This window comes from Oenanthe melanoleuca, chromosome 9 (assembly GCF_029582105.1).
Source record: "Oenanthe melanoleuca isolate GR-GAL-2019-014 chromosome 9, OMel1.0, whole genome shotgun sequence".
Classification (NCBI taxonomy): Eukaryota; Metazoa; Chordata; class Aves; order Passeriformes; family Muscicapidae; genus Oenanthe; species Oenanthe melanoleuca.
In genome coordinates this window covers 8,530,592-8,553,868 of record NC_079343.1, presented here as the reverse complement: position 1 = coordinate 8,553,868, position 23,277 = coordinate 8,530,592, and the positions used below count along the sequence as shown (strand labels likewise).

General features: G+C 44.2%; 1 protein-coding gene across 1 annotated transcript; it reads right to left on the bottom strand.

Annotated features, from left to right (window-relative positions):
- Positions 1 to 159: 159 nt before the first annotated feature.
- On the bottom strand, positions 160 to 21,921 carry LOC130256784 (guanylate cyclase soluble subunit beta-2-like). Its single transcript, XM_056498762.1, has 16 exons — positions 21,785 to 21,921; positions 18,054 to 18,127; positions 17,027 to 17,121; positions 16,673 to 16,833; positions 16,171 to 16,270; positions 14,846 to 15,066; positions 14,653 to 14,758; positions 12,906 to 13,009; positions 11,241 to 11,457; positions 9,276 to 9,596; positions 8,489 to 8,637; positions 6,249 to 6,395; positions 5,826 to 5,980; positions 4,191 to 4,405; positions 3,980 to 4,102; positions 160 to 3,290 (listed from the first exon to the last, which is right to left on the bottom strand). Exons 3-16 carry the CDS (start codon positions 17,058 to 17,060, stop codon positions 3,139 to 3,141), a joined length of 2,205 nt encoding a protein of 734 aa, XP_056354737.1. The 5' UTR covers positions 17,061 to 17,121; positions 18,054 to 18,127; positions 21,785 to 21,921; the 3' UTR covers positions 160 to 3,138.
- Between the last annotated feature and the right edge of the window lie 1,356 nt (positions 21,922 to 23,277).

The following is a 23,277-nucleotide window of genomic DNA, read 5'->3' as shown; positions in this document are numbered from 1 at the left end:
TATGCTTTAGAAAGCTTTCAAAATCTCAACTCTTAATTTTTCTAAGCCTCAGCTTCCATGAAGCAGTGCTGGGAATTCTCCTTCCCTTTTTTGTCAATTCACTGTAGATATGTGATTGACACAAAGACTGAGTACTTTTGTAGGCCTAGAGGAAAAAGAGAATAGAAAAGGTGGAAGGGAAAAGAGGGACAGGAATCAAAGTAGTCATTGACAAATGGCAGTCGGTATATTAATGAAAAGATTTATTTTTTAATTATATTTCTGTAGTCTTTACAAGTGCTTACAGATTTAAGAACACATGATGATGCACAGGCACATTAATTTTTAGAAGCAGTTGTGCAGATTTGAGCCAGCTCTGCACCTCCAGAAGAACCAGATTGCAGCAGATGCCACAGAGAAACCACTGAGCACACCATTTTTACCACAGTACAGCATGAAGTAACTTACCATGGAGCACTTACTGGCAATTAAAACACTCCACTATTAAACACCCATAGATTGTTCAGTGCAAGAAGGGCAGGTTTGAGCAAAGCAAGTGCTAAAGGACAGAGAGATGCTGGCAGCAATTAAGCCACAGTTCTTTTCTTTCTTCTTCCCAAGATGATCCATACAAATTCAGAGGAGTTTGGGCTTCTGCCTAAAACTCTGTAGTATATCTGTATTAAACCTCAGAATATACACCAGAACCTATTCACTGGTGGCCAGAGTGGTTGGACCATTTCCAACTGGAAATTCTTTTTTCAGAGAAGTGGTCAGTGATGTTCAGCCACAGAGGTGTGGGACTGCAGGAGCACCAGACAGCAAGAGCTTCCCTGCTGCATTCACACTGGCCACTGAGAGATGTCAGCTCCTGTGTCACACCTGTGCTTGGGACTAAAGTGGCTTTAGATGTCCACAGCAAATGCCAGTAATGACAGAGTCCTCACTGCCATTTGTTAAATGATGTGTTCTCTGTTCATCAGCAAGATTAGTCAAGAGTACTGAAACACATCTCTAGGCTGGAGACACAAAAGCCTTGTCAGAGTTCCTTCTTGACTTCAATCACTGGGATAGTGCTGATTTAATGTTACTTCACTTTTACATCACTGTGAGGGAAACTGGGTATTCTCATTCTTCAGGAAAGTCTTTTTAAAGCTATGGTTGTGCTACAGAAGCACGAAGCCAAGAGCACTGGAATGATGGGGAGGACTCCCAAGAGTGAAGGTGATATTTAGATGGTGTGTCTGAGGGTAGCAAAGAGTCCAGTGTTTGAAATCTTGACACCCAGCTTAACAATTGCAACCCTTAGACACAGCATCAACATACAGTAGATCTCTCCCTTGCCAAAATAATGAACAATATTTAGATAACAAAATCCAAAGAAATAAGTAAAGCTTTCCATTCATAAAATTGGACTCCCTGAATGGTGCTGCTCAGCTGTGTGGTGGAAGGTGCTCCTGTTACAGGGTGTGCCTGCAATGGCATTTCACTCAGCCAGGAGTACACTCCTGAGGGGATTTCCTGCTCAAACCCACTTACCATGTTTGTTTCTCACTGTAGAGTGGTCTCACAGCACACAAGTGGATCTCTTCTGGATGAAGCTAAGTCAGAGGATGTGCCTGAGGTGCTCCAAAAGCTGGCAGGTATTCATTGCATGGGACCACACCTAGTAAACCCCCTGGAGCACAGCACCCATGGTTTCACTCTGTGCATCCTCCTCTGCTGCTCTAATTGCACTAAGTGTTCTGTAGACTGAGCTGCCGAGATCCTGTCTCAGAGATTTGAAAAAAAAAAAATCTAACCAGGTGAAATTTCATCTGGCTATACTATAAAGAGGAAGAGATGTCTTTCATCAGTCTTAGCTCTCTGTCTGGAGTTTAAAGAGCATTGCTCTTGCTGCAGACACAGGTGGAAATGTGATGCTCCAGACTGTCAAGGAGCAGTAACATTATCACCTTCTCCAGTGAGTTCTTGCCCAGAGTTCACATTGGTCTCATGCCTGCATCCTCAGTCGATGAATCCACACCCAGAGGTAATAAATCAGTGTGCAGGGCACATCTTCTGTCAAAGTCACCCACCTATTCCAAGCTCCATTTATAGGAGTGACAGCACAATTTATGATGTTGTCTTCAACCTTTATATCCATTGTATTTTTACTCCTCTCTCTGAAATCCCTGACAAATGAGCTTCAATTTTTCTCTCCCATTTCTGGTCAGGCATAATCTAAGCACATGTCAGCATGGAAGTATTTCAGCTGAGCAGCCTCTGATACCAGGTAATGTTGATCTCTAATGCTGTTGTTTTCAATGACACAGCAACATTAATTCTAGCACTGACAGTCACCTTCTGCAGTCCTGAATATTTTTTTCTGTTTAGTTGGGGTGAAAAAATGAGAAATAAACTTGAAACTCATTTGAAGATCTCAAATAGGCTGTAGGCCTTGAGTGTTGTGACAAATCTAAAGCTTTGCAACTCCACCATTCCCATGTCCTTCTATGCACAGTATGTAGAGCTGGTTCAGAGATCATAGATGCTCTATTTTTACTGTTGGCTGCTATCAAGTACACATTATTCTCTCTTCAGGATGCAAAAATACAGGTTCTTTTCATCTATTCTCCACTTCCACTTCATAATGCCTTTACCCAACAAAAGATCCATTAGGAAATTAAGCTGTTTTTGCAGTTAAAGCACAGGTGAATGCTGCTAGCATTACATGGGGAAGTTGTTGGCTGTGCTGGAGTCAAGACAGATGGTCACTTCAGGGAATATTTCTTTTATGGCAAGTGCTCATTTGAGTAGGAATATTTCTAGCTGGATGAGTCACCTCTTTCTCAATTGTTGCATCAGATACCAACACATGATTTCTACAAAGATATTCAAAGATGTGGCACAGGCTGAAAATGCATCTTCAAAGCATCCTGCAAGGATTTCTTTCTCCACTGAGAGTATTATATGGCCCATGTAGATGGATTTAAAAAATTTCCTCCACTGTTTTATTTTTACTGAAAACTGTGATGAAATGTCTTTTTTTTTGTTTTGGTTTTGTTTTTTGGATTTTTTTACAAAATCATGTGGTATTTATATACAAAATCAGTCCCATAAGAGCAAAATGCACAAAATCATAATAAAATTCCTCTGTTTAATGTAAAAGTAAGAAACTTAGAGTAAAGTGCAAAAATTAGAGCGAACATTTCTATTCTGTGGCTCTTCAGCTGCAGGTTTGACTCTTGCCTGGTTTGGAGGACGAGGACCATCATCTGCATGCTGGTTGCCATGGAGACTCCCATCACTTTTGGAATCACAAGTTTTGCCTGAAAGGAAACGCTCCTGCAGTGTGAGTTCTCAAGGACCAGGGAGGTTTCTGTTTGTCAGCACACCACATACTAGATTAACCACCACATCTAAGCAGGTGGGAGGGAAGGCAGTAAAATATTTTCTAGTAATTAGCGACAACATATTTAATCTGTATAAAATCCACAAAACACATAAATAGAACTACAAGACTTGCTGCATTAGATTAGGTTGTTATGGCATCAAACCTGTTATCTCTCAGTATCCTCCTCAAAGGAGAATGAACTTTGGTCACAGAACATGAGCATGGCAATAAATCCTTCTGAGCCCTGCAGAAGACAGGACTGAGGCCTCTCCTGAGCTGGTAAGGCTCCCCCATAACTACATCTTTTCTAAGATGTGTGCATGAACAGTTCATGGGTCTGTCCCTGTGAAGAGCTGTCTAATGTTCATCCACTCTATTTGCACTCCCAGAAAGGGTTGGACAGCTGTCAGCTTCTTCCTCACTAGTGCACAATCAACACCTGGGATTGATGCAAAGGTGAAATTTGTCTGGCCCTAAGGGTTGTGCAGAAGGATAATGTGGATATGTTGGCACTAATTTCTTGAGTAAAACTATGGTCATTCAGAAGATGAATGTAAAGAACTGCAAGATTTAGCCTCAGTTATTTTCTAGTTCTGTGGTCTTTGTGACATGGTAACTAAATACCTGTTAAATCTCCAACTTTCATCTGATTTCTTCTTTTGAGGCTGTTTTGTGCATCTGTGGGGCCATCAACATACTTCATTGCAACAGCTGGGGTCTGGTCCTTCTTTTGCTGAGTCTGAGTAGCTGAAAGAAGAACACAAAAGGACATTTAACTGGATTTTATTAACATTCATTTGTTCAAGGAGGAAAATATGTGCTGAGTTGACTCTACCTGGCTGATGAGAACTTGGCATAGTTTCAATCTTGCCTTCTGGAATGGACTGAACAGATTCATGGCCAGAATCTAAATCTTTCATTGGCCTTCCCATAATCTCATTCTCAGTTGCAGATTTGTTTCTAATGAGGAAGTATGTGTGCATTTTCCCTTTGCCTTTTACTTCTATTTCTCCTCTTTCAGTAATCTCAAAATTCTTGTATTTTAGGCACCTAAAGTATCAGAAGCAAAATGACACATGAAAAATGAAGACAAGTAAAAATGACACTGATGTTTTAAAAGAGCTGAGTGATCATATCACAACAGTCTGGGAAAAAGAGTCTCAATTTGTGAACAACTGAGGATTTGTTTCAGCTGTTTATTCAAGCCTGCTGTGCTTTCATGGGCTGACACACACAACCTGATCAAAAATTAATGGCTCACATAGTCAAATACTTCAGTATGTTGGAGGGTTCCTATTTACCAGTAAATAGAAATTAAGAACTGAGGCAGCCAATATCAGCTAGCCAGAATTATCCCCAGCCATTTCATCAGAGAAGGCAATCAGGACTGTCAAGCATGATTGACTAATCTATTTTACATCCAGACTTGCTATTCCCAATTGCCTTTTTCATGTGTCCAAAAATGGCCATTTTATTTTCACTGGGACTGACATGAGGCTGATCAGCCCCACAGTTTCACAGTGTCCCTCTTGCCATTTTTCCACACAGCTGTAGCTTCCTTCAGCTGCTGTGGTGCTGACAGGCAGCAGCTCTGCAGGGCCATCACCCAGCTCTCAGCACCTCAGATCCCTTCTGCTCCCAAGCATTTGAGACTGCTCTGATCCTCTTCCAGCACCCATGGCTCACCTCCTCCTTGAACCCTGACTCTTGGTGCAGGGACCTTGGAGATCTCATCAGTGAAGACCAGAGCAAGAGAGGCCTTGAGTAACTCAGCCTTTCTTCAGAGCACTGTCACTAAATCACCTGCCACAGCAGGTCCATGCTTCTATTTATATTCCAACATTGCAGAAGCTCCTCTAGCTGCCTTTGAACTGTGTTGTCCATTTAGAAGCCAGCTGAGTTCTCATTTTTCCCAACATCATTCCTATGTGCCCAGACAATATTGTTGTACTCCTGCCTTTGTAGTTAGTCTTTTCTTCTGCTCTTGCACACAGATTTTATGCATACATAAAGTTCTTGAAACTGTAGTATTAATTTTTTACACACATGAGTTTCTGGAAAGTAAATTACAGCATGAAGAGGATAGCTGTTTAAGCAGTTAATCCTTAGTAAGTGTAAATAAAATTTTGACTGCAAATTATGATGCTCAATCAGAGAGATTTAAAACCTTTTGTTATTAAATGTTCTTTCTAGCACCTACATCAATTTACCAGTATTTCCAAATAAGCTATCACAATTTTTTTTAAAATATTTTGCTTTCTAGGATGGAGACTCTCAAATCTCTTTGCTTTTATGTATAGAAGTACATTTGGAATAATTAGGAAAAAAAAATAGAAGTCATTACAAGCAGTGACTTTCCTTTACAAGCTGCTTGAACGAGTGACTAAGCACCTCTACACTGAAAGTGCAGCTGCCCAGGCAGTGGATTTCAGCCAGGATTTGGGCAGGTGAAGGCTCCTCAGTTACTCACTGGTAGGCACTGGAGCTGAGGTGGATCTTGCTGGGGACGCCGTGGCTCTCCATGCGGGAGGCGATGTTCACCGTGTCCCCAAACAAGCAGTACCGAGGCATCTTCTCTCCAACCACCCCTGCCAGCACAGGACCTGTATGGATCCCAACTCGAATCTTTACAAAGACATAAAACACCCCCAGAAACGTCACTTGGTGTTTGACATCCTCCTTAACGCTATCCAGCCACCGAAAAGTTCATCTCAGCACAGCTCTGGACACCAGTATGGGATCAGATATCCACAGGGAGAGGCTCTTCATGAAAATGTGCCCACGTGGGCCTTGCCCAGAGCCAAGGGGGAGCCACAAGCAGCTCTGCAATACATCAACCAGAAGCTCAGCACAAGAAGCACACAGACAAACATGCACCTTTGTGTTGACTCACTTGGATAGGATTTCCAGAAACTGGGTTCTGTACTCCTTTGGCTGCCATTATCATGCCCAAGGCAAAATTAGCAACTCGCTCAGCGTGAGTGGGCACAGGCACGGGGACCCCACCCACCACCATGTAGGCATCTCCAATGGTCTCCACCTGCAAGTGAGAGGGACATGAGCATGCCAGCTGTGTCACTCAGGTGAGTGAGTGCTGTTCAGGGCTCTTGAACCTGCACCAACTGCCCCTTTCTCTTAAAACATGCTTCCAGTCACTGAAAAGCTTTAGCACACATGAGCTTCCTTGAGATGGAGATCCTCTCTTTCACTCTACACTGAAAATTTCATTGCACTCTGTCCCTGCTCACTTGACCCACTTTAGATACCAGTGTGAGAGACACTAAGGAGAAAGGGCTGCTGTGCAAGTGTCAGACTGTTTGCCTTCCTCTTACCCAGGGCAGACCCATGTGCAAAGAGCTAGCCTGAGGCACAGACTCCTGATAGATGAGTGCTATTAATTAGCTCTAATTCACAATTGGTGCTAAAAGTGTATTTCTTATTTGAGAGAAATTTATTTTTAAAAGCCACAATAAAGCAAGGGAGCCCATTCACTGTTGGTTATGATTAAGAGGGTCACACAAAATTAAGGAACCTCCAGTCTCCAGGATGTCACAGAGCACAGTGTGAGCTAAACAATTTGAGAGCATCCTTCCCTACAACCAGCTGTTTTCCCCATCAGCTGCAGCCTGTGAGACAAATGCTGAAGGGTTCATCCTCCTTCAGGCATCCAGTCTCCTTGAACTAGCTGTTATATTACCTGAGAAATACTTTGGATTTTGTTCCCATACCAGAAACTCTGCTGGGAATAGAACAGACCTGTTCAAAACAAAGAATTCTTGTATGTTTAAAATCCACTGTAAAAGTCTGTTACACAGTAATGAAATTTTCTAAACTGCTCTTGGGAGGCTTCACTGGCCCATTTATCAGCAGTAAACAAGAGATCTTTTAGATTAGACTAATTGGCTTTCTTAAAAATTAACACCAATAGGAGAGTGGAAACATAATTTAATATTTGGATTTGTTCATTAGCACAATGACTTAAAACAGTTCAGCACACTAATTTCAAAGAAGGTGTTCCTGTCCATGCCTTCTACCACACAGCCAAACCCACAGTGATACAGTAATTTTCTGTAACAAATTAAAAACAACTGTTAAAAGCTACTAATGCAAATAGATACACTAATTATTTTTCAGCCCTAGTAGAAGATTTAATTTAACAAGATTTATTCATAACTTCAGATGTTTATAAGCTTGGGCCAAGTTTCTCTGATCAATGTCACTATTTCATTTCTTTCCCAATTCCCTGCAACAGTAATCTCATCCTTGCTCTCTGTACTCCAGTAACCTCCTTCAACTTTAATAGGAGTTATATACAGGCTTCAAAAGGGGATTATTATAGTGACAGATCATTTACTTATGATGGATGATTTAGACAGAATATGATGCTAATTTATCCTGAAATCTGTGGGCCATATCCTGGATGCTTCAATTATTCAATACAGATTCCTTGCCAAGGAAGAAACACTTCTGATTTCCCAGTACAATTTATTGTGGGTGAACTGCAAGCCTTGCCTGAGCAAGGAATGAATAAGATTTGGATTTCACCCTTCACTATTTCTGCCTTCCTAAATATTTAATGAACTGGGGACAGATAGGAACTTAGGAACTGCTCTTCAGCACATCAAACCTGGTACCTCTGGAAGTGTTAATAATGCTATTATTATAGGCCAGCCAGGGCTGTGATCTTTCCAGCATTGCTGAAGATCTCCATGAAATGAAAATCTAGCTATTGTCTGGGTATTGCTTATAATGCTATTTCCACCAAAAGATACAATGACATAGTTAACCTATTTAGAAGAGGTTTAAGTAAAAGAACTAGGCAAATTTTGCATGTAGGATAGGCATTTGAGAAAGGAGGGAGAGAGGTGTGAAAGAAGAGCCATTCTGGTATTAGCATTGAGGAAAGAGACTTTAGCCTATGATAGAAGTTGGGTTCTCGTCCAATAACTTCCACTTCTCCCTGTTTTTCAGTTTGTGTGGCCACTACAAATAGGTAATATTTTATGGTTTAATCAACAATCATGCTGTGGTGAAGAGGATTTAAGTACATTTAAAAACAAAACAAACAAAAACAAAAGACAAACAAAAAAAACACAGCAAAAATTTCTGCAGCCTTTTTTGCTCAGTACCTACCTTGTACACATCATGCACTGTGGTCAGTCTGTCAAATCTCAGGTACATTGAATTTAACATGAGAACTATCTGAATAGGCTCACACTGGGCACAAATGTTGGTAAAGGTCACCACATCACTGAACAGTATAGTGCACTCCTTGAACTCTCCTGTGGGCACAAAGAGCAGTGGTATTTGTCATGGACAATCATGGAATCTGTTTGAGACTTGCCTGAAAAGATCATTCTATGGCCTCTCAGTTGTAATAATCATCCTGAGATGAAGGAGAGGTGTCAGTGGAAGAATGTATCAAATATAATTGCACATCTCAAACAACCCAAACATCTGAATACAGGATACACTTAGCTCATTATCCTTAATTTTATATATGTGCTGACTAAAGGGAATTTAAGCATGTTATTGCTACCCTTAACAACGGGAATCATCATGATCCTACATTTATGGATAACAAAGAGGTAGTAAGAGAATTTTCTAGCAAAGACCACTTTCAATGTCCTGTATAAAACCAAAATCTCAGATTTGAAACACTGACTTTTGTTCACTGAATGGGCAGCTACTACCACCTTTCACCACCTAAGGAACAATTTTGGCAAAGAGCTCCCAAAACTTTTTTTGATAGAATCGCCTAATTTTTATTATCAGTGAAATGAAGGGTCTGTGATCATCCTCCCACACATGGATGTCACAGGCAGAGGATGGACTCCAGGGCAGTGGCCAGCACTCCAATCTCTGTATGCCCATCCCCTGCTGCACAAATCCCACATCCCAATGCATCCTGCTCATTCACCTGCCTCGACTCTCTTGCCCTCTTTCAGCTGGTTGGCCACGTGCTGGGGAAGCATGGCGTAGAGCAGAGCCTCGGTCTTCTTCTTCTCCTCCTCCAGGTGCTTGGACAGCACGCGCAGCTCCTCCTTCTTCCTCTCCAGCTGGCTGGAGAGCTCCATCTCGGCCAGGCGCTGCTGGTTGAGCAGGATCAGGTCCCTGGTGGCGTCGTGGGGCGCGATGTCGGCCAGGTGCATCTGCCGCTCCTCCAGCTCGTGCAGGGTGCGCAGCAGGGGCGAGCACAGGTACAGCATGCACTGCAGGGGCTCCATCCACATCATCTGCCCTGCCAGCAGCCGTGGGGCAAGGCTCTCAGCGCTGGGCCCACCCACGGGGGCTCAGCAGAACTGCTGCTCATTGCAGGGGATGAGCTCTAAGGACAGTGGGTTTCGGTAGGGTCTGCATCATCACGGGGATTTGTTTCCTAGGAATTCTCCTGAGAAGCCACACTGGGCAAATAACAAAATTTTGGAACCCAGGAAACAGTGACTCCCTCATTGCAGGTGCTGGGCAGAGCCCAACTATGATTCAAGTCCCTCCTCCTCACAACTCCAGTGTTCACATCTCCTCTCCTGTCCTTTCTCCTCCTCTCTGCATTTTCCCCTCCTTACCTCCTAGCTCTTGAGCTGTTCCCAAAGCCAATCAGTCAGAATCATGCACAGGGGAACTGAGACTCACAGTGATTAAGCAAAACATTTGAAGTTTAATTTCATAGTGCATAATTTGTGTCCCAGTAACGTCAATGGCACTTTCTTCCCTGGGAGTTGGAGCTTTCAGTTACTATCATAACTAAACAAGCAGTTACAAAAATGCCTGAAAGGTAAAAAGGATTTTTGGTGGGGGATCCATTTTTTTAGGTTTTTGTTGAGGTATTATTATTACTATTATTATTATTATTATTATTATTATTATTATTATTATTATTATTATTATTATTATTATTATTATTGTTGTTGTTGTTGTTGTTGTTGTTGTTGTTGTTGTTGTTGTTGTTGTTGTTGTTGTTGTTGTTATTGACTTGCTTCATAAGTGTCATTGTTTTCTAAACAGCAATCTAGGAATTCCTATTTCTTTCTTTCTTTCTCCCTCACCTTATCCCCAGGGCTACTAGATGACCAGTTTTAAAACTAAGAGGATTGAAACATCAGAAATACATGTGAATTAACCCCTAGAGCATAAGAGAAAGTTGTACCCATGACTAGTCAAAGTTCCTTGTTTTCGTAGCATTGCTTTTTTCAAGGTGTCCTTAAATGCTTAATTTTTTTTTCTGAATCTCAGGAAAACAAGATTTGACACTTATTACATAAAGGTGAAAGGAAACAAGAGAAAATTAGGTCACATTACATAGCTCAGAAAAGAAAAATTGAAGTCACAGAACAATTAAACCAAATGTAATTATAGTTAATTACACTCAGCAGAGGATCATCCCATATTCAGTCCTCTCAGTAAAAATAAAGCAAATGCAGTATCTTTTTTGCTGAGATAATTTTAACTGGTAAGCTCTTACGTGGTTTTGGGGGGTGTGTGAAGACAGAAATTAGAACCTGAAAATGTGCTACAAAAAACAAAAGCACAGAGAACTAATCTATTTTAATCACATTTGAAACCCAGCCAATAGCAAATAACTCCCCTCAAAGGCATAAATTAGGAACAAATCATGGATTCACATGTGGGTTTTGCAGCATCAGAAAACCACCATATTTCTAAGCCTTTCAAAGAGGAGCAGAGTTGTTTCTGACTGAAAGGCTTCAAAATCTGGTGAGGTGATAGCAGAATTTGTGTTCAAGCATCAACTGTTTCTCTAAACAGAGCCACCTAATCTCCTCAGTACCCCAAGGCTATTTATAGGACTTGAGTGGGGTCAGGAGTGCATCTCAGTGTAATTCCTGATTTCATTTGAGCCCTTGTGCTACTGAAAACAGTGAAGTACCTCTTAGCTCTAGCATTGGCCGCTCTCTCCACGACTCAGGCATCATCTCCCTTCTAGTCTGGAAAACAAATTGGCTGTTGATGAACTTCTGAATGCTGGAGATGGTGAAGGGAACTTCTGGGTGAATGATCCTGAAGTACTGATCCAAGGAGATGCCCATGGTCTGAATGCCAGGGACAATCTTTTGAATGCTCACCCCAGCTTGCTTCACTTTGAGCTTAGAAAGAAAATATGGACCAATGTTACAATTCATGTCCTTTTGGATTCAGAACAAGCAACAGATGATCAGTCATTATACACTTCCACACACTTAGCCTTTCTGGAGCACATGGTTTATTTCTGAGCAGAGTTTCTACCCTGTCAGTGTAGTACTACACAGCTCTGAATGCATGCCCTTCATGGCAAGGCAAAGCCCCAAGAAAGGAATGCTCTTATTAAAATGCTCCTTCTTGTCAATTGTGAAAAACCCCCAAAACTACCTGCTATTTTCTCTGCTTGCTTTTGTGTAGACCTCACAAACAGCCTTACAGGTAGCTGCAGGAGAAAATTTGAGATACCAGTGTGTCTTGTATTCCAAAACAAAAGTAACTGGGGCATAAAACGCCTTGGCAAATATTAATTTTCTAATAGGTGCCATGGCTTACTTTCTCTTAACGAAGTGTAAGGGTTTAATCATTTTCCTTTAGTCTGCTGACCATATGTGAGCTCTTAAATTCTGCAGGAATGTTCTTCTCTGCTTGTCATCAGTTACTGAAGCTCTGACCTGGCTACCACTAATGGGTGTAGGACTTATCTTCTTTGCACACTAGTAATTTTATTGAATTGTGCATACTGGCCTTCTTGAGAGGTTTAAGAGTCTGTGTTTTGCTGATGTGGGCAGTGGCATGAAGCAGATTCTGTGCTCTAGAATCTCAATCAGCAGGATGCCAAAACACGTTCCCTGGGGGGAATGTATTCAGGGTTCTTCACTGTCCCATCCTCAGCCTCTCCTCTCTTTGCTCCTGCCTTAAGCCAACATTCTCTCCACAGGGTTTGGAGCAAGAGGAGCTGGAGTTGGGAGCCAGGCAGAGGGCAGCCCTGCCAAGGGGCTGCAGAGAATGTGTGCACAGGAGAAGAGACTCAACCCTGCCCCACAAGGTAAAGAGATTTTTGGCTCCCAGTGAAGGTGCATGCTGCCTGATGCAGCAGGTTCTGGGCTTGCCCAGCACAAGCACATAGGAGTGGACTCAGGAAGCACAAAGAGCCTCAGCTGCCAGCCAAGCCCTTAAAGCCTTGGGATAGATTACTAACTGGGGGGAGAGGGGGAAACTCTAAATGCAAAGCCAGCTTAAAGGATGGGACATGTCTCTGGTATACCCAGGGACAAGAAGGTGAGCAGAAACCTCAAAAAATTCTGCTCACTATTTGGTAACAGATAGACTGCTGCAATAAACCTTGCTGGCATATCTGCAGCTGTTTCAGCCATGGTAAACTCAGTAAATTCAAAGGAGATTCCTATTTGCAGTGATAGAGCATGGCTCTGTACAGAGTATTTCTGCAAATCCTGTGAGTGAGTGCACACTGCACACAGAGCACACACACAGGGAACAGCAGGACAGTCAAAATACAGGGAAATTACTACAAGGTTTATGCAAACTAAGGGCCCTGACCACATGCTTGTCCTACCTCTTTGTCAAAAACCATATGAAAAGGAAGTCCATTGCAAAATGTTTTTGTGTCAATCCAGAGGCTCTTGGGATAAACAGGATCAAACCCTCTCAGGAGCTTACCTGTGGTGAGATAAATGTGTAGATTTTAATGTGGCTGCACCTCATAAAACCAATCAGCATTACTTTTTATCACCCAGTGGGACAGGACCCTATAACTTAGTGAGTGAAGAGAAAGCAAACAGTGTGTGGGCCCAGAAATGTGCACACATCTGTGCTAAAGGATCTGCAGTGCAATCCACAGCTGATTAGCAACCAATCTGAGTTGGCTGAGTGTTTAAAACTTTAGCACAAAAAAGACACAGATGCATGAAATTATGTCAAAAAAATAAAAATAGATGAACAACTGTGGATGTTACTTCTCTATGAGTCTGCAGATGCCATAGCAATATAACACAGGTTCATCCTACAAAAATGTGCACAGAAGTGGATTTAATACACTTTGCCAGCTACCAAGGAACACTTGGAGGAAAAACAGCACTGTGATCTGGGTTTCAGTCTCCTATACAATAAACCATATGTACCATGGCCATAGCACAGAGGTAGAGTTACTGTTTGGGTTCTGTTTTACTTACCCTGAGATTTTTTACAAAATGGTCACAAATGTGCACAGTACTTGGTGCTTACCAGCAGATACTTTTGTAAGAGGCACACAATGGGTAAAATATCAAAAGAGCTCATCTTTTGAAGGAAGCACCCAAACCCTTTGATCCTCATGGTATAAACTTGGATTCCCAGTAACCCACCAGAATCAAAAGGATAATTACTTCCAGTGATCTCTTTCCCCCCAAAGGTGGCTATGACAGTTACTCCAGTAAGTTCTGCTGAGAACAAACATTCAAGTGTCACTCAGGAGATTGGTGCAAAACATTACAAACTTAGAACCTAGCTTTTTTCCTGCTTCAGAGGAAGTCAGTATGGGTTTTTAATTTATCAAAATCTGGCTCTTGATAACTCACACTTATAGCTACTAAAGAAAATTTTTTTTTAGTAATAATGCTAGTCTAAAATTTTATTTTAAATACATATTAATTTCTTCTTAGTATATCTGCTCTTGTAATGCATGTGACACAGCACCAGGTGATACCAGGTTCAATTTTTCACTCATCCCAGAATGCAGACATTTTAGCAAAGTGAGCTAGATTTTCATTCTTTTGGGAAATCAAAAAATCCTAACGGAAAAATTCCTTCCATTTTATAAACATATGTAAACATCTAATACATCGAGGTAAGAACAGAGATTGCTAGATTAGCAGTAGACTTTTGGTGGTGGAGGATGTAATTTGGCTTTCAAAATTTACTACAGCTGATAATTTAGGAAAGCAGTAGTATCCACCAAGTTAAAAAAGCACACTTCTAAATTCAGCATCTTAAATCAAGTGACATGAGAAGAATCAAGTTCACCACACAATGGCATTTTATAGAAGAACACTTTTCAGATGAAAGCCCTGTTTAAGAGACAAAAGTGACAGGTCATATTCCATTTAAGTCTCTGTCATTACTAAGCATGCTTATTATCTGCAATTTTTCTTTGATCATCAATGTCAAACCGAAAGAAACTTAACCAGAAACATTTTGAAAAGTTGCAGAGGAAATATAAATGGTAACTTCAAAATGGATGGGTGGATGGGGATAGGGAGGCTTACTGACTTTCTAACTGAAGAGACTGAGAAGTGATGATGAGCTCCCTCTGAGTGATCTCTCACCTTTTCCTAATGTGATTATTCCTCTTAATGTTTTCCAGTGACTTTTCTTAACAGGACAAACAGAGTTTCCTGTGTCTCCATTTGCATTCTTGGCCTTTTCAAGGTCCTGTTGAAATATAGCCAAAGGGAAATTCAAGGGTGTTTTTATTTTAAATATATTTTAGTAATATGGTGATAATGAATATTAAAATACCTCTTTATTCAGTTGGTTCTCAATTTGTTTTTCAGAGTCAACAAGACATTGAGATGAGGAAGAAAATTCCTTTCTTCCCTTGCATGGAAATAGAGGGTTTTGAGTGACAAGAAATACAATATGTTCTTTTTTCCCAGTTCTTTCTTCTTCTTCTGTTTGATTGACTATTTTCATTGAAATCTCAATGTTAAAAAAATCCAGGGCCGCTGCACCGATGATTCCTGAAGGGGAAACAAAAGACAAGGTATTGCCAAGAACAAAACCTTTTCAATTCCCCTTTTAGAGGGCCCTCAGTGGAATTGCACTGTTTCAGAAATCACTTTTCCAAAGAACTCTGGAAGAAGAAAGCACCTCATGTCGTCCTTGCTACCACTGCCATGATGAGAATATGCACATAGGAGATCAGCTTTAAAGCTACTGCTGCTCTTGCCTTGGCTGAGCTCTTGCTGATTTTCACTAGGAGCAGCTCAGCAGGAGAGCTGAAGAATGTGTTCAAGCAGCCATAGAGAAAAAATATCAATTCCCATCAACCCAAAGAGGGCAGGGAGTCTAAAGAGATTCTGCTACACAATCTATTTCAGCCATTGAAGAGTATTATATTTTGAAAGGAAGGAAATACCTTTCATGCAGATGCACAATCTGTTCTCTCATTTCTGGTTAGGTATCAGGCAAAATACTGGACATCAAAATGACATCAAAAGCCCTGTCTGAAATTCCAGATAATTCTGTGCTTTCAATATCAAATAAGTTTTGACATGGGGGAAGTTTTGATGAACCTCTGAATTCAGCATCATTTATGAAAGTAAGGAATATGATCATCTCTTCCAGAGCTATAGCTCTCTAATGCTTGCACAAGTACAGCTCTGGAGATTCTGGTAAATGCAGGTGAAAGATCCAGTTTGGAGCAGGGTTCAGTAGGAGTTTTACAGATTGGATATACTACAGGGAGGATGAATGTCCTCAACTCAACTAGAGTTTTTACTTCACTGTAATTTTAAAAGAACAAGTCACTGAGAATTAATAACCAGTTAGACACAACACACACCATGAACTTTAATTTTTCTTCCAGGGAGGGAATTCTATAGCAAAAATGGACATTTATGGCCTGAGTTGTCATACAATAAATTTTGATGAAAGTTATTGTGAGCTAGGAGTGATCAGGCAGTAGGGAAATACTGAGTTCAGGTGTCTGAGCTCTACCAGGCTTCAATTCCATGGCCAGGCCTCATCTGAAAAAAGATACTGAACTCTGAGTGCATCTGCAGATATCTGATAACTCTGTATAGATATTGCATTGATCTGTACTCTGCATTTAGTTTCATTACCTGGCACAATATGGCACAGACCTCTTCTGTCTGAATAGTAATGTAAGTGCATTGACCCATCTTCATTCTTTTCTACTCTAAAAGATGGTGCATTCATCTCCTGAGGAAAAAAACAAATAAAACCAAAACCTCAGTATCTTTTTTCTGAAAAAGTCTACCGAAGAATTCCACTTGTACAAAAGCCTCTCAGGCCTTAATAACATAAATTGTAATATAAACAAGCTAAAAAGCAGAAAATTAAATACTTTCACCTGTGAAAAAAAATCTGCTATGTATTAGAGTCAATGTAGTAAATACTACCTATGTTGAGGAATAGTCAAAACCAATCATTTTTAGAAATGGTTGTAACATTGGGAGTAATCTGTTTCAGAACACAGCAGAAGAGAACAATGCTTTGGTGGTTTTTTCATTATTTATTCACACTTGTGAGATGCTGTTCCTTGTGTTATGAACTCTAGCAGAGTCCATCCCTACCTGCTGAGCAGTTACTACTCAGACTTGCCTGGTAAGAAAGGGACAGGTAGCTGTGCAATGCATCCAGGTTCTCTATGAACTCGTAGAGATTTCCACCCAGTGTCCTCAGCATGTGGTCATAGCCTGAGCGCTTGCAGAATTCAAAGAAATACTTTCCAAACTCCCTCAGAACAAGGTCAGCAGGAACACCTGGCAAAATAAAGATACCTTAAGGAACAAGAAAGGTTTGGAAATTCTTGCAATGCTGTCAGGTGGATTAAGATTGAAGGCAGAAAACTTGCAACACAGGGAAGGCATTCCCAAGGGCACAGGAGACAAAACCTGGGCTGCAGTCTCAGGCTTGACCCAGGATGTTCCATTTTTGAGGCAAGCTAGCACATACCTAATACTTTGCAGGCTTTGTCAACAAGCTGCATTGTGATCTCATCTTTGTAAACCTCAAAAGTCAGGAAAGAATCCTGGACTCCAGCCTGCAGCCTGCAACAGAGAAGAAAATATTCTTGTCTCAGCAGTAAATACAACATGTTTGGGTGACCCAACTGGCATTTTTAAGTTTTGTTTGCTGTGAATGCCCTCAAGGGTTATTGGAACACACTACTTCACCTAATGATATAAGTTTAATATTAAATTGCTTTAAATTAATTAAATTGCTTTAACAAAAGTGTCCACCTCACCATTTCTGCTATTTCACATTATGGTATTACAGCAAACTCTTCCAAGGATAAGGACATCATACTTGCTAGAGCAAGAGGGGTCTTAGTTTGTCTTCTGGTCTACTGGTTTGTTGTTCAATGTGGCCACAATATCAAGCTCTTGGGGCTCCCCAAACCTGCTGATTTTTTTTATATTGGCTTCAATGGATGATAATATATGGTGGATGGATTATATAGGACCTAAGTATCATTTATATATTTTGGAAGTACCATATAGCTCACAAAAACAAGACAAAACCAGAGATGATACAAGGCTAGATTAAATGGGATTTCAAGCAACCTGGTCTAGTGGAAGGTTCCCTGCTCATGGCAGGAAGATTGGAACCAGATGATTTATGATTCAGATGTAGCTGCTTTTCTGAGTACTGGAATTAAACTCACTTTACATTAAGGATGACATCTTTTCATTTTAATTACTTCTTGATATTGTCAAGAAGTGAGCCAGCACATCTATTGCAAAATTGTGTATAAGACTAAATGTCATCTTTAATTATCTGATATGACAAATTAATTGGGACAAATTAGTATCAGAGGATGAAGTGTTACAAGGCAAGAAACTCTTGCATTTGCCCTGTTAGCTATCCTAATAATCACCTGAGATCACATCAGCTACCATTTACCAATAAGAAATTATATGCCCTGCTGCTGAATCCCTGAGCACTTTCTTTTCAACTACCTTTATTGGGAACACATTACCTTAATTTTTCCCATGTTTCTTCACCATACTTTTCAACCACCAAAGACTTCAGGCACGTGTTAATAAATCCATACTGCAAAAACAAATACATGAACATGGAAAAGATGTACTAGTTTTTCAAATACTGCCTCAACACCTTTTTGTATTTCAGATCCCCTGCTAATTCTATATTATTATTATTATTATTATTATATTATATATTATAAAATAATGCTTGACGGCCTAAAGAGAGAGTAATAACGTTGGACAGCCATTCTATCTTTCAGTAAACAGCGCAGCGTTTTCCTCAGTGTTTCACAAGCATTCACAAGCATTCACAAGCATTCAGCAAGAGAGAGCAAGCAGGGAGGGGTGTTTGGCAGGGCAGGAGCCGAGTGCCCTGTGCTGGCAGAGCTGGGGCTGCAGAGCGGGCACAGCACAGCCCAGCACAGCCCAGCACAGTCCAGCACAGCACAGCCCAGCACAGCACAGCACAGCACAGCCCAGCCCAGCACAGCCCAGCACAGCCCAGCCCAGCACAGCCCAGCACAGCCCAGCACAGCACAGCACAGCACAGCCCAGCCCAGCCCAGCCCAGCCCAGCACAGCACAGCCCAGCACAGCACAGCCCAGCACAGCACAGCACAGCCCAGCACAGCCCAGCACAGCACAGCCCAGCACAGCACAGCACAGCACAGCCCAGCACAGCACAGCCCAGCACAGCCCAGCACAGCACAGCACAGCCCAGCACAGCACAGCCCAGCACAGCACAGCACAGCCCAGCACAGCACAGCACAGCCCAGCACAGCACAGCCCAGCCCAGCACAGCCCAGCACAGCACAGCACAGCCCAGCACAGCACAGCCCAGCACAGCACAGCACAGCCCAGCCCAGCACAGCACAGCCCAGCCCAGCACAGCCCAGCACAGCACAGCACAGCCCAGCACAGCCCAGCACAGCACAGCACAGCACAGCCCAGCACAGCACAGCACAGCACAGCCCAGCACAGCACAGCCCAGCACAGCACAGCACAGCCCAGCACAGCCCAGCACAGCCCAGCACAGCCCAGCACAGCACAGCACAGCCCAGCACAGCCCAGCACAGCCCAGCACAGCCCAGCACAGCACAGCACAGCACAGGGGGCATAGCACAGCACAGCCCAGCACAGCCCAGCACAGCCCAGCACAGCACAGCCCAGCACAGCCCAGCACAGCACAGCACAGCACAGCCCAGCACAGCCCAGCACAGCACAGCACAGCCCAGCACAGCCCAGCGCAGCACAGCACAGCCCAGCACAGCACAGCCCAGCACAGCCCAGCACAGCACAGCCCAGCACAGCACAGCACAGCCCAGCACAGCACAGCCCAGCACAGCCCAGCACAGCCCAGCACAGCACAGCCCAGCACAGCCCAGCACAGCCCAGCACAGCACAGCACAGCCCAGCACAGCACAGCACAGCCCACGACAGCCCAGCACAGCCCAGCACAGCACAGCCCAGCACAGCCCAGCACAGCACAGCCCAGCACAGCACAGCACAGCACAGCCCAGCACAGCCCAGCACAGCACAGCCCAGCACAGCACAGCACAGCACAGCACAGCACAGCACAGCCCAGCACAGCAGAGCACAGCACAGCACAGGGGGCACAGCAGAGCACAGCAGAGCAGAGCAGAGCAGAGCAGAGCAGAGCAGAGCATCCCCGCAGTGCCGCAGCCGTGGGGCTCGGGCAGCGCTCCCAGAGCGGCACCAGCCCAGGGATGGCTCGGTCCCAACGGCCCCGAGCCTGCGGGTCAGCATCCTGTCCCGGCACGGCGCTCAGCGCCCTGCTCTCGGGCTGGGAGACCGCTGCAGGGGCTGTCCGTCTGTCTGTCTGTCCGTCTCCGCCAGGGGCTGCCCGTCTGTCTGTCCGTCCGTCCCTAGCAGGGACTACCTGCCTGCCTGTCTGTCTGTCTGTCCGCCCCCAGCAGGGACTACCTGCCTGCCTGTCTGTCTGTCTGTCCGTACCCAGCAGGGGCTGCCCGTCTGTCTGTCTCTCCATCCCCGCCAGGGGCTCCCTGTCTGTCTGTCCGTCCGTCCCCAGCAGGGGCTGCCCGTCTGTCCCCGGCCGCAGCTGTTTGTCCCCGACAGGAGCTACGTGTCTGCCTATCTGTCCCCGGCAGGAGCTGTCCGTCTGTCTGTGTGTCTGTCTGTCCCGGCCCGCCCCCGCCGCCCCGCTCACCATCCTGCCGCTGCCGCCGGTCCCGCCGCGCCGCCCGCTGCCGGCCCGGGGGGAGGCGGCCCGGCCAGGCCCGGCCCCGCCGCGCTCGCCCGCGGCGGCGGCACCCGGTGTCACCCGGTGTCACCCGGTGACACCCCGCAGCACCCGGTGGCAGCGGTGGCAGCCGGTGGCCGCGGGCGCTCGGAGCGGTGCCGGTCCCCCCGCGCCCCCGCGGGCTCGGCTGTTTTCCGCAGGAGGCGCGTTCCCCGCAGCTGCGGCTGTGCCGGGAATCCCGAGCGCTCCAGCAGCATCCCGGGCACCACGGCAGCTCACGGCAGCTGCCCCGGCCCGGCTCCCGCTGCTGGAGCTGCAGGAAAGCGCGGTCATCCCGGCCGGACACTGCCCGGCACGGCCGGGATCACCCGGTCCCACCCTCCGCAGGGCAAAGAGCCGGGAGACAGACAAGAGAGGAGGTTTCTTGCCCAGGGTTTCTTAGAACTGCCCTCAGCAGAGCAGGAGCAGAAATGGTGGAGGCCATAGCCACCAATAGCCATGGACAGGAGGTTTGTAGGGGGAAGCAGCACTTTACACTCGATGCTGCTGAGCTGGAGCTGCTGCCAGGAGCTGCTTATGGGCAGGAAGTGAAGCTCCCTGCATGGGCTGCCATGATCCAGGCTGTGTCTGCAGCCACCCAGCCTGTCTGAGAGGAAAGGACAGCAGATAACAGGGATGCTAAAGGACAGGGATGCTAACAGGAACACAGTAATTGGTGTTGGGTGCAAGGAATTTGTGGGGTTTGGTGCTTGGCAGAGTTATCTCATTTCCTATGTTTATTTTTTAAATAATTATTTGTAGAGTGAGAGGTTTGAGTGATTTGAGAGTCCTGAGGGAACACAATGAAGAGCTATTTGGAGAAAACCCCTCTCCCCTTGATAAAGATGAGCTTCTGTCCTCCCTCAGCCAGACTGGCAGAGGCAGCCCTGTGGCTGCTGGAAGCCCTGTGCCACCACCGCATTGCTGCTGCTTGGTGCAGGGGCTGTGGAAGGCTCTAGGGGTCTGTGTACTGAGCCAGGGCTCTGTGCCTGTCTGGCAGGGAGGGTTTTGCTCCTTTGTGGTGACTCTAAGGCACTGTACTCATGGCTCTGTCTGTGATCCTCAGCCCTCCAGTGCTGCGTGTGTTCAATAGACACATCAAAATCTGGGCCAAGGCCTTACACCAGGCTACAGAAGTGCTGATTTCTTGGCAGTCACAGCCCTCCCACCAGCCCTGTGCTGTCTCTGCCCTCCCACAGCCTCCTCTAAACTCCCCACAGCCTTTCTGTCCCACACCACCAGTGACTCCCCTGTGACCTCACAGATAATAAACCAGATCTCTTTTCAAAACCTGCCTCATGAGCCAAAGCTGGTCAGAGCCAGGCCAAGGAGAAGAGAATTAACAAAACTCTGTGCCCTGCTGTATCCCCACTGCTGTGTGTAGAGGACTAGTTTAGCACAGAAAACTGTACACAAACCCCTCTGTATTTCCTGGACAATATCAAATATTTGTTCAAACACACACCTGTTGGAGATAGCAGTGGCCAGCACAACAGATGGCCTATCTCCTGGTTTTCTCTCCAAGCTGTGATTCCAAGGAGCACCCATGCCTGCTGCAGGGCAAGAGGTGGTCCTGGACCCACAGACTGATCCCCACAGCTCAGCCAGCCAGCAGTACCTGAGGGGAATAAACACCATATCATCTAAGAATTCTATAGGTATGCTTACTGCCTTCCATTTATAAATTAATTTCTATTATACTGAAATGAAACTCATTTTAAGGTTTATAAAACCTAAGTCACTGGTGGGATTTGTAATTACAGTAAGAACTTTAGTATCCTCTCTTCCAGTACTTTAGTATCTTTTCTTTGTCTCATTGTATGACACCTAAATAAACAATACAATGATTTTAATAGCAAAGATTAGCAACTATCTCATTTGGAGATGAAATTCAGGTAAGTTATCCAAACCTCATGTTAGTACCTATATACTACATCAATATTGTACAAAGTAAATCATACTGGAATTGAGTTTATTCTTGCTTTAGCCCTTCTTTGATTAGTGAATTGATTCTTTTGGCTTTTTTCCAGTCCATTTGTGATTCTGAGAGAAATTTGGATAAAGAATCTTCAAGTCAGGATTGGTTTTTGTGGGTCATTAGGCTGCTCATCCATCACAGCCTCTGGCCCATAATGTGTCCTCGGTCACCTCTGTCATCTCAAGTTGGATAACAGAAACCTTCCAAGTAAAAGAACAGAAATCAAGAGGTAAAAAATTTATAATACACTTATGGTGTGATTAGGGATTCTTTATTCCTTTGGCACAATGTAATCAGTACTTCCTAGAATTTTGAAATCTGCAATTATTTCTGTGTATAACCACCAGTCTTTAGTCTAAGACAACATCCAACATGTTTCTGTATCTCAGCCTACTCTGTGTAAAATGAAGAAAACGACACTCCCCTTTCCAATCTGTTGCTGTGCTCTGGTGATGGTGATTCTGGTCTCTTTTGGCACAGCACATTCAGGTCTCCCATAGGTCTCTGGCATTGGCCCAACCTGCCACTTGCTGCAGCAGAGCAGGTATATTTGGGTATGTAGAGGGAAGGCTGGAGCAGGATGGCTTTGGTCAGAGGGTCTCTTGCTTCCCAGAACACACAGGGTGGATGGGGATAGGCTCAGACAGAACTGCACACTGGAATTCTCCTGAGAGGCTGAGCCTCGTGCCCAGGGCACAGCATGCCTTCAGGAGAAATGTGTCTGGGAAGTCTCCCATGGGCTGCACCTGCACACAGCCTTTTCTTCCTCCTGTAGCCCACTCAGCATCAGTGCTGATATCCACACCAGCCTGAGGACTGTGCTGCTGTGAAATTCTGTAAAATTCTGGCAGTTTATGGGTAAGTGTGCTTTATATTTTTTTCTGCCTTTGTGGCAAAAGGTTCATTAATTCAGAAGGGAGGTGCTGTGGCCTTGCCAGAAAGATATTCATCCATACCTGACAATTGATTTTATCAAGAGC